This window comes from Stegodyphus dumicola, chromosome 3, assembly GCF_044657685.1.
Source record: "Stegodyphus dumicola isolate Sdum_Otavi_A_Nest chromosome 3, ASM4465768v1".
In the NCBI taxonomy this organism is placed as follows: domain Eukaryota; kingdom Metazoa; phylum Arthropoda; class Arachnida; order Araneae; family Eresidae; genus Stegodyphus; species Stegodyphus dumicola.
Window position 1 is genome coordinate 42,259,557 of NC_140770.1, and position 12,524 is coordinate 42,272,080.

General features: G+C 32.6%; 1 protein-coding gene across 4 annotated transcripts in view; it reads right to left on the reverse strand.

Annotated features, from left to right (window-relative positions):
* Nucleotides 1-4,786: 4,786 nt before the first annotated feature.
* The window catches only part of LOC118184229 (oxidation resistance protein 1-like), a 76,818-nt gene continuing 69,080 nt past the window's right edge, over nucleotides 4,787-12,524 (reverse strand). For all 4 annotated transcript variants that reach the window (XM_085812804.1, XM_085812803.1, XM_085812802.1 and 1 more), the window contains 2 exons: nucleotides 11,581-11,654; nucleotides 4,787-5,051 (listed from right to left, as the gene is read on the reverse strand). In XM_085812804.1, coding sequence (XP_085668930.1) covers nucleotides 4,916-5,051; nucleotides 11,581-11,654 — 210 coding nt within the window. In that variant the 3' untranslated portion in view covers nucleotides 4,787-4,915. The remainder of the gene's footprint in view (nucleotides 5,052-11,580; nucleotides 11,655-12,524) is intronic.

Genomic DNA, 12,524 nt, shown 5'->3' on the forward strand with positions numbered 1-12,524 from the left:
CAAAGATTTATTGTTAAAATTAACGTTATGAGTAATTAGGTGGCGGATTGTATCCTTCTGCCTTTCTGAAATTTTGGAGAATTTAAAGGCTTTCTCTATAGGGGCGATGATTTGAATAATTGAAGGTTTAGATGTCTTTGAAAAGTTGAAATTATACTTTAATACTTTTAACTGATCCTCCGAAAGATTCCTGTTGGAGATATTAACGATGAGGTTAACGTTTACAGTGGGAAGATCAGCTAGATAGTTGGGACTATCCGACTGGTGTGCGAGTTTTAGGAATTTAGAAATGAGCACATTTTTATGCCATTGACAAACGGTATCGGTTCTAGACCAGGATGTATGTTCAAAGGAAAAAAAAATTTTTAGTGGAATTAGCAATTTTTAAATGGAGGTAATATAATTCAAATTCAATTTTAGATAAACGTTTGAGTATGTCCCTTATAATGTGACGAAGTGCCAATTTGAATTTATGCAAAATTTTTTAAGCGTGAACGGAAGCTTTAAGGCTACATTTCACATGTATAAATTTGGAAATGAAATTATGATGTTTGCATTTAAGTAGAAACTGTAGATGATTCAAGAATTTCGTACGCTTAAGGCGTAACTTACAAAATCGGTTCCTGTCAGTGGACATATTGTGAAAAGGGCACAAGCAAGAAACAAGTGAACAAAAGAAATGTAATTCCGAAAGTCCAAACAAGTAATTACTTATAACATGAAAAAAACACCAATAAATAATGAAGACAATTTTCATCAACATATGACAAAAACATTCCAAAAGGAGAGAAACATCCAATACTGAAAACCAATAGCCACGTGGAAAGAAGCAACGAAAGTCAAAATCGTGCACGTGGTAAACCGATAAAAAATAGAATTACCTCGAAAATGCTGTTTTTTTCTTTCTTTCTTTTTTTTTTTTTTTTTTTTTACGATTTTGATTGTCACATTAGCGTGTTTCTCTTCTAGTCTAATAATAATGTATTTAGTGCTTTTTTCTCTATGATCTGAGTATTCATCTTTAACAGATATGTAATTTTTCAGATTTTCAAGGAACTCCGGCTTTAATCCACAATTTGAAAAAACTGATGTCAGTTCTTAATATTCAGAGTAAAACTGGAGAAGCTATATGAAACAAATGGATGTGCAGCATTTAACAAGGGAAAATATGTTTCAAAATTTTCTTCTATTGTTGTTAAAAGTTTGATTGTTAAAGAAATGATTACCTCCTTTGTATCCTGCAAAGAAAGAGAACATTTTTGTTTCTTTCCTTCATGCTTATCTTCTATGTCATTTTTTTTTAATTGTCATTTAGCGTAAGAATGTTTTCATTACTTCCTTCCGTACTTATATTAATATAAGCAAAAATATAATATTAAATATTAAAATAAGCAAGAATGTCAGTTACAATACATCAAATTATTGCACTAATTATCATTTTAGATATTTTTCAAAAGTTTTGTGTTAACCCGTTTTCAAGAAAATAAACAATCAATTTTTTAATTGCACTACATGATTTAAAACTTTAAAACATGACAGATACCTCATTTCTGTATGAACAAATAAACACTCATAATCTGCTTCCATAGGTTAAAACGTTGTTTGAAAATTTGACTTTAGCTTTTAATATTTGGCAATTTTACAATGTAAAGATTATTTTAGATTCTACTGATTTTTCCTTTTCCTTCAATTCTTAATTCTGTAATTAATTTTTTTGCAGAACACTTGATGTGGCTTCACAGAGTGCCAGTGTACCCTAGTCCAGTAGTCGGCAAACTTATTAGCCAAAGAGCCAAATATGAACATTACAACAATTTAAAAAAAAAAAAAAATTGGAGCCAAATCTGCTTGCTTAGTAAACTTTTATTAGACTAAATAAAACTAAATTTAATACTTAATAAATATTGATTAATCTGAACAATGTGCTTGCATCTCCTTAGAAAGTTTAAGTAAGTCATATGTTGTTGTTTTTAATTTTAGGCATGATACCAAGTTCTCATCAATAAGACGACTTCTCAGTTTACTCTTGATAATGTTCATGCTTGAAAACGATTGTTCGCATATAGATATAGAACAGAAAAGGGAAACAACAGCAAACGCGAGCTTTTTCAGCTGATCGTAAGTCACGAATACTGTTCCAAGCGTTGAAAATGATCATGTCTTCCTTCTCCAGGTCACTCACAGCAGACCACTTGTGTTGTGAACTAAGATCATATTTTTTCTTCTCCAATATTTCCAATTCAACACAAAGACATTCGAATTTAGAGCACCATATCTCCTTGTTTTTTAAATCCAGCAATTGTATTTCAAAGCTATACCAATGTCAATTTCAAAAGGAGAAAATTTTAGAATTTAAAGGTTATCGTGCTCTGCTGTTTTTAAATTCCTGAAACCTGCTGAGAAATGCTTCCCTCATATTTAAAATTATTGTTTTAAAATGGTGATCAACAAAGGAATTATTTTTTTGACGATGCTTCAGCAGGCTCGGAAAGTGAAACAATGTTTCCCTTTCAAAATCCTGTGCACAAAATGGATAATTTGTTTTCAAATGTTATTACTGCTTCTAACATCAAAAAAATTAAGTTTCCTTTCCCTTGTAGTTTACGATTAAGCTGATTTAGATGAGACGTAATGTCTACCATGAAATAAAAGTTTTGGATCCACTGATCGTCTGTTATTTCTGGATAGTGAATGCCCTTCTCAAGGAGAAATGCTTTAATTTCCGGGAAAAGAGACGCGAAACGTTTTAAAACGTTCTCTCTTGATAACCAATGTACCTTGTTATGAAGCAGAAGATCAGCGTACTTACTCTCCATTTCAAATAAAAATTCTTTGAATTGGCGATGATTAAGAGCTTTAGCTAAAATGGAGTTGATAATCAATAATTCCATAACTTTACAAATTTCTTCCGGAGATGTTTGCGCACAAAGCGCTTTTTGGTGAACGATACAATGGTACACAAGTAATGGTCTCGTGATTAATTTTTTCTTCCGAAATAGCAACAACCCCTTTTCTTACGCCAGTCATACTTTTGACTCCATCTGTTGAAATCGACACAATTTTATCGAGGGGAATACGATGTTTATCCATACACTCAATTACAGCATCGGAGATATCTTCTCTACGCGTCTGACCTTTGAGTGGCAATAATCCTAAAAGTTCTTTTTTAGGGCCTGAATGAGACATAAATCTTACAAAAAGTGAAACTTGCGCTGTATCATTTATGCCACAAGACTCGTCAACTGCTATTGATAAAGCCGAAACCAATTTCAGATCTTCGATATGCTGAGTGGTTATATTCGAACACATTTTAATTGTTCTATCTTTAATGATTTTGGTAGACAATGGTAACTCTTTTAATTCTTTTCAAAATATCTACTTTGTTCTTAAAATCCCGAAATAGCTCTTCGGATGCATTTATAAAACAATTTTTTATGTATTCGCCGTATGTGTACGTTTTTCCTCTCTTAGCAATCTCTTGGCTACAAACAAAACTTGCCATTTTAATATTGCTGGAAGATTGCATCCAGTTATTAAACACAGAAGTTGACGATTCTTGACTCTTCTGAAGTTCCTCAACTGCTTTCTTCCTTGCATCACTGGTACGATATTTAGTGCTAAATGACGCATGCTGTCTTGTAAAGTGTCTCTCTAAATTTGACTTCTTGTTTATGCGCAAATTTCTCCTTACAAATAAGACATGTCGGAAGTCCATTCAAGTTTTGAATAAACGCAAAATTCTCGATCCACTCAACTTTAAATTCGCGGTTTTCATCTTCCATTTTTCTTTGCTTTTTTTTTTTTTTTTTTTTTATTTTTTGTAGTCGCACTTTGCTGACCACTACCCTAGTCCATGGATTGATAATCACAGGTATGACTACCACTACAATATTTTTTTTCCTATGGAATTAAAATTAGCTCTTTATCTTTAAATTCTAACATGGGTGCAAACAGAAGGTGTAAAAATCTATTATTGGCCTAAAGTGAAAAAGCACACTATAAAAAAACTGGATATATATATACATCAGAATGGACAATCAGAATCAGGTAATGTCAAAATGAGCTATTTTTGTATTTTATCTGTATAAGTACCAAACGATTACTGAGAAATCACTTTTATATTTGAAGACCCTTTATTTTTGGTTAATCGTATCAAAAGCAACATATGGACAAAATTTTGAATAAGCCTACTACAAGACCTCAAAGCTATTTAATTTCTCATAAATGAAAACAGAAAATTATGTACTGCTAAGTTTCAGCCATCTGGTCATAATCTAATTACTATCTAACATAAATATATAACAGTAGATTTTAAAAATTACATTTTCAAAACTTCAACTCAAATAAACTGCCTCAAACCTATGCATCTCCATCACAGAGGACAAAACCATAGTCGATTCTATATGCAACTTCAAAAATAACCATAATTTTAACAAGTTTGTATATTGCAGTTCCTCCTACTACACACTTATTTGAGATCTTGCTTTGAGAAATTTTAATTAGAGCATCTGTATTTTTTCTTTTCAAAATAAGCTTTTAACAACTCAGTGCACTGCCCTTACTGATGTTCTTTTGGTACATTTTATTTCTTTCCATCACTATAATGTATAAGCTGTCACATGATACAACTTGTTCCCTAATATCACTTACCTCCGAGGCAACAATATAAGGAAAACTGCTTTGATTATAACAAACAAGTTTTAATTATAGAATTTGGAGAGACTTTTAAATTCATTTACACTTTAAACATTTGTGAAAAATAAGACTAAAATATAATGACACATGATAACTTTCAGGGAATAACTTTATCTCCTGAATAACAAAAAATACAATTACAGAGAAATAAATTAAATAACAAAGGAATATATTTGATAACCAATATTAAGTCATGGTTTCTTTTTGTACAAAAGTGTTTTCATACAAATCCCCAAGCTTCTAGACCTTTAATTTCAAAGTCTTCTTCGGGACACAGGGGATCATTTGCAAAAGTCTGACATGAATTAGTACGACCACGAAACAGATCATCATCTAGCCAAAGAGCAAAATGACCTCTATGTAAAGAAATACAAAATATGAATTAGAAGCACAGAAAGCCAATATTTATAATCAATTGATATTCCAGAAGTACAAACTTTGAAAAGATAAGAAAGACTTTTATATTCACTATGCCCATAAAAGGTCTTATGCAACCTTACCAACTATAAAAAAATTTTGAACAATATACATATTTATATTTTGGCATTTTTTAATTTAAAAAAATTATTTAGGCCGTTTTTTATTATTATTATTATTTTAAAAAAGTTTGTAAAATTTTACACTCATTATAAAAAATAATGTGATTCCCACGCAACAAAAAATGACCAAGGTATTTCATTTTAATGCTTGAAATATTGTTCAGGTACAAATACACAAACTGACAAGTGATGTTTGTATTTATATGCAGCTAAAAATAAAATATTGGTTTAGAAAAAGTTTTCCAATGTGTAACAGACGAAGTTACAAGCATTTCTATACAGACTGCTATGAAAAGTATTGATTTTTTTAAAGGGCTATTTTATTTACAGAATCTTATAGAGTTCATGTTCTGGAAATCATCTTGTATCGTAATAGCCATCTCGTAACATTATTTACATAAATTAAAAATAAAAAATATTTCTAGTTCAAGGAATATTTTATATGATTATTAGATTATGATTCTAAAATAATAAAAGTTCATAAAAATATTAATAATACATTTTTTAGTACTTGAAAACTTCAAAAATTTTTTTGGTTCACCAATTATACTAAAACCATAAATTAACACTAGTAAATCACTACTGAATATCACTGAATGGCATTTATGAGGGGGAAAATGAACCTTGAATTTTTATGATTTATTTATTAACACAGCTTTCAAGGCAAGTTAAAAATTATTTCAAAAATCCTAAATGTTGGCATTTGGTCAATCTTGGTCAATTTTAGTCACATGGAAGATAGAAATTTTTTATATTTTTAATAACAAATAGAAAATTTTCCTAACTACAGGGACTGAGAAGCAATATAAAAAGTTAGATATGGTAATGTTGTAAAAATAAAGGCTATATATGGACTTTTGTTGGCAGAAAAAACACAAAATTTAAAAAAAATATATAAAGAAATTGATGCAAATAAAACCAGCTAATAAATTCTGTTAAACTTTCATGTTAACAAATTTCAGCAGCTGTGGATTCAGAACCACGTCTGTTTCTCTCAAAGTTTAACAAAAATAGGTTTGGTGTACCTCTGAGATATTAATCTGTTTTCATTTATTAAAATACTAAAAAATAGTTAAAAATTATAATATAAAAAATTTTGTTACATATACATTTACGGGACACCCTGTATATAAAACAAAATATGTATGTATGTGTGTATATACACTCTTTTGAAAAAAAAAAAAAAAAAATCGAAGCACTATGAAGGAAGTGGTTGTTTTTGATGAAATTGAATATGGTATAGCTCATACACAGATAATAAAATGATTACAAAATCAAGGTCACAGCACCTGTTCACATCTCACAATTACTCATTGAGTGTTCAAATGTAGTTGGTCGAACTGCCCCTGGCGGCAATGCATGCTTGAATTCGTCAATACAAGGAGTGGTTCCTACTGTCATCATGCGACACATTCTGTAGGCATTCATCAGTTGTTGCTCCTGATCTGCGATATTTTTTGGTGCCCGATTCTAGTGTTCTGGTGGCCTACCACGCCCCAGACATGCTAGTTTGGTGAAAGGTCTGGTGACCTTGCTGGCCAAGGAAGAGTACCAACTGCACGGAGACAGTCCAGAGATATGCGAGCAGTATGTGGCCTGGCATTATGTTGTTGAAAAAAGGCCCCAAGATGACATGCCATGAAGCATAATGCAACCAACCATAGGATGGTATCAACATATCGTTGAGCTGTTAAAGATGTACAGAGGATGACTAAAGATAACCTGTTGTCATAAGAAATAGAGTCCCACACCATCATACCAGGGGTTATGGCTATATGCCTTTTTAAAACAAAGGCTGATTGGGACCGCTGGTCCTCTCCAGACAAGAACACGGTGGTCATCTGCTTCAAAAGTGAAGTGGGATTCATCGTTGTACGCTATACGATGCCAGTCTGATGGCAGCCATGATGATCGGCTGCGACACCACTCCAGACGACTCCACCAATGTTGTGGGGTCAAATGTCTTAAAGGCCACTGCGAGCATAACCCCGCCTCGGACAAGATCCGCGAGATGGTGGACAGTACAAAGGGAGGTACAGATGTGGCTGTAGTGCGTTGAATAGTCGACAATGATACCTTTGGGGCGGTTCGGGCCTGGCGAACAATCATCCTATCTTGTCTCACACTAGTGCTCCTTGGCCTTCCAGAGCCTTCATCTCATCGGCAATTTCCTTGTAGCAACCATTGCTGCCAACATCTTTGCACAGCAGTGTCTGTACGCTGCAGGTGGCGACCTATTGCTCAGTATGACCACCCAGCTTAATGCAACTCTACAATGCGACCAGGTTCTAAGTCATTTAGTTGCCTAAGGTCCTCGATATCGTCGTAATGGCATCTTTAGTTGCTTCTTTACAGAATTACAATGGCAGCAACAAAAAAGATAAATTTTCTGCCTCTGTTACTGGTTTTATACTTTGAAAATTATGCTCTAGAAATACACGCTATGATCACAATTCCTGTTCATTTGCCTTGAAACTTTGATCATTTGCATGTTCGATCAAGATATTTCTGCATACCACATTTCGTCACGATCGCAAAAGTCCTTCTTGGTGTTTCAATTTTTTTAAGAGCGCATATACATAATATGTATGTGTGTATATATATATACACATACATAAATTAAATAACTGATCATGTGGCACAGAGTGTCATGATCACAGTACATCTTTACTGTACAGAGGATAACATCATGACACTCTGTGCACAGAGTGTCATGATCACATAACCACAGTAGTGTCATGTGCCACATGTGGCACATGAATGATGAGGCTTGGCATCAAAGTCCAGGCATTTCTGTAGCAGAGTGTTAAGGCAGTATCCAAAGGATACACAGGATTTGATTTCACTTTATACTATTCCATATCTTTATTTCAATTTCAGAAGTAGATCACTATTCATTACTAAATAAGATTATTTTAAATTTACTGTGTCGTAGAGGAAAGGAAAATGGGAGCAGCAGCATAGGTTTTAACAGCACAGGGAGAGGGAAGCTTCTGTCCACAAAATGGTGCACATTTGTTATTTATAGTAGCCATTACATAATAGGCTAGAATGTTCTTGAAGGTACTGGTCTAGGAGGAGATCCTAAATTGCAGAAAGTTAATTAGAGTTTGCCTGTTCGCGTAGAGCAAAACCAATGTATTTTTTATATTTTACATGTATATAGATGTATATATATACATTCATATGTATATAGATGTATATATACATACATACATATTTTGCTATATATACAGGGTGTCCCGTAAATGTTGTGACAAACTTCCAGGGGGTGGTAGGGCACATCATAAGGATTAAGAATTTCATAGGAACCCAAGCCCAGAAATGTCAAAGGTATAAGATGGGAAAGGAAACAAGAGAGTGATTAATTTCAAACATTTATTGGACATGAATACAAATTGTGTACGACAACTTGAATGTTACAACAGATGCTTGAAGTTTGCACCATCAGAGGCCAAACATGCCTGACACCGACGGACCATTGATTGCTGGACAAGTTCAAAACACACCAGGAGTTTCTTTGAGTGTAACATGTGTGCAGGCAAGTCTTGCCACAAGATCCATTTCAGACATAACAGGATCATGAAATAAGACACTTCTGACGGCTCTCCACAAAAAGAAATCGAGGCTCGATAAATACGGTGAGCCTGGAGATAAAGGAATCGGTCCACCCAATCCAATCCATAAAGGGAATGATCTGTTCTAATGGCTACGAACATCCAGTCCAGCCTACACATTAACTTTGAAGTGTTGTTGTGCCGTGTGGTGTCACATACGGTGGGGGTTTTCATGAGCCCACAAATGCTAATTGTGGTGATTGAATATGCCATCCCTATTTGTATATGGCCTCATCTGTGAATAACACATAAGGTGGGAAATTAACATCATGGGCACTTTCTTGCAGAAATCACTTTAATGTGTGGTTTCTGCACATAAAGTTTTCCTTAATGTGTGCGAAATGCACACATTAAAGATGGTCGTTCGGGAGCAGTAACTTAACCCTTTAGAGACAAAAACCATGTAAGGACTCGGCGTTCAAGGCATGCTGGACGCTGGTATGAGACATTCTTAATTGAGAGGCAATGGCACGTATACTGGTCCTTGGATTACTCTTCACCATATCCAACACACTTTCTACCCTAACGACTGAGGAAGTCGATCATAGCTTGCCTTTACTTGTCCTGCCACTTCTTAATGACCCATAGTTACACAAATTTTGATGCACACATGCAAATTGTAGTGTGGTTGATGTTTGTTTGAGAAACGTTCTTGATAAATGTGTGCAGTGGCTTACCCTAAGCTATGCTGTACACTAAGTGCATGTCTGCAAGCTCTACGTTTGTAGAGCGTTCCATGCTTTTCGTGCCTACCACTTGAAGGAGGCAATCCTCACTTTCCACTAGCATTTCCTTGTTCGGCACCCCCTGGAGGCGTACAGTGACGTTTCTGTGCATGGGTTCCTATGAAATTCTTAATCCTTATAATGTGCCCTACCTCCCCCTGAAGTTTGTCGCAACATTTATGGGACACCTTGCCCTAACAGATATATAACATTTTATATTTCTTTAGTAAATAAATTATTATTATCTTACTTTGCAGCTATTGCGCAAGTACTAGAAAAAATTTTTTCAAATTCAATGAATTTTAGATCATTCAATATTTGATACGCTAAATAGCAGTTATTAGCACTATTTATCTTTTTTAATGCGTTACCCTCATATATTATCTCCGCTTCTTATTTTTAAGTTTAAAAGTTTTTCTACAAAAACTTTAAAACAATTTTCAAAATTAAACTTCCTACTTATGGGTTCCCTCATTTAGATACATTCTACTAAATTTATATTAGGAGATTATATAATCAATATTTCTTTAGTAAATAAATTATTATTATCTTACTTTGCAGCTATTCCGCATGTATTAGAAAAACTTGTGTTAATGTGTTTCTTCAAGCGGACGTGTCGGGAAATTGGAACAGAGAATTGAGTTAAAGATTTTGGCAAAGTTTTTCAATTAATTTATAAAAAGTGTTTTGAGTACAGTTTCATATGTCTGTTTCGGAGAAATGCGATATGCAGTTAGCTTGATTCGGAATTCATTAAAAAATAATTTCCCTGAACAGCCATAACGAGATTTGAATTAGGCTAATCTACCATTTACCGCTTCTTAGTTTTTATATTTTTGCTTAAATCATTTGGTCATACTTTAATCTAATGTTTTAAATATACCTTACTCTGTTAGCATATTGCTTACTATTAGTATTGATTTTTATTTGTAAATATTCAAGTGTTTGTATTTCCCCCCCCCCTCTATGTAAAACATTTCATTGCACCTTATTTTGCTTATGTTAATATTTTCACGGAACCACAGTATTTAAGCAACTTTTTAGCGTACGAACTAGGAATGTTCTTTTAACTATATATATATATATATATATATACAGCTTTAAAAAATATTAAGCATAACCAACAAATTTGCAAGCATTAATATCACTTTTAACAATCATTTAATTTGCAAATTTGATCCTCTTAGGGAAAAACAGTAAATCAATTTTATGAAGTAATTTTTTTATTCCAATAACCATTATCAATTATAGATGTATAATGATGTATAAGACGGAAAATTATGATAGCATATTACCAATAAATAACAATTAATGTGTAATGACAATACAGGTTTTGGTTGTGTGTATTAAATGCTCAATGTCTCATCATGGAACGTAAGGAAATCCAAAATTTAAAGTTATTATTACTGAACACTGCAGTACAAAATTATTTTATGCTGCCCTTGCATCCATGACTTGCATAGGGTTTTCCATTAATACATCGTCAATCCAATTTAACTCAACTCTCTCAGTTGACAAAAATTCACTTAAACTTCAGTCATTCATTTTGGGACTATTTTGGCTAGAATAATCAATATTACTCTACAAGGATAAACTTAATCAGAAAAACAATATTTTCTCCGTTCTTACTCCACCCTTCTTTATTATAAATATTCAATAAATTTAAAGCAGTTCTAGAGTACATAAAATACAATCATTTTACTTATGAATTACCTTAATTTCTATCATCAAGGTGGATGAATGGCAAGCATTTTGCAAAACATAACTACTGTCAGTGCAAGCATGTCAACATATTGGAAATCAATTAGATCTTAATTTAAATACACGTCATTACAAAAAAAATAATAACAACAAAATTAAAATATATAATTACTTCAGAAAAACATAACAGAATTAAAATATATAATTAGATATTTAATTTAAAATTTAATAAAATTCTCAATTAGTTTTAAGATCCTTTTGCAACAAAAGTAACCATTTCATATCAAACCATGGTGTACTTACTCAGATGATCCTATGACAAAACTGTTTGTATTACCTTTCATTATGTAGTTATTTTCTCCAGACCAATGATAAATCTAAATATAAGAAACCATATCATAGTTCATGGCACACCATATATAATAAACTGTATAAAAATTAATAAACAAAAAAAATTTTATTACAGATTTTGCAACAAAAGTTCTCACGTTTACACAGAAATATGCATCATTTAAACTCATTTTACAGAAAAATTAAAACTCATGTTATTAAACAATCAAAAATTATATGATAGTCTATCTCAAGTTTATTTTCTCATATAACATTCAGATATTATTTACATATTATATAAGGAGAAGGCAGTTGGGGCTTTATGTGAATAAGAGCATTTTCAAAAAATGGAAAGATGATTCCTCATTGCTTTTAATTACCGCAACTATTAAATTAAATTGAGTGAGATATATAGGGTCAGTCCATAAGTTCGTGTGCATTAAGAGTATGCGTGGAATTCACTATGATGCATTTACTAAAACAATACAATTTTGAACCTGTTGAAACTTGTCATCATTTGACTAGCATATTATTCAGTTCATCACCAACTTTCGTAAATATCGAATGCATTTTAGTACCCATAGGAAACGATATAGATAATCAGTACAAACATGCTGTGCTACATTTTTTATTTTCGTGTGGTAAATCTGCCAAGTTTGCAGCAATAAAAATTAAGTGTACATAGTGAACACACTATTAGTGTAAGGACTGCCCAGAAATGGTTTAAAAAATTTTTAATTGGAAAAAGCAGCATTGATGATGAACCCCGTTCAGGAAGTTTTGAACTGTTAGAACCAAATCAAACGATTAATTCAGAAGTTTATAATGAACAACTTTGCCGTCTAAACTCAGAATTGATCAAAAAACGCCCACGATTGGTGAATATTAAGAAAATGTCATTTCATCATGATAACGCT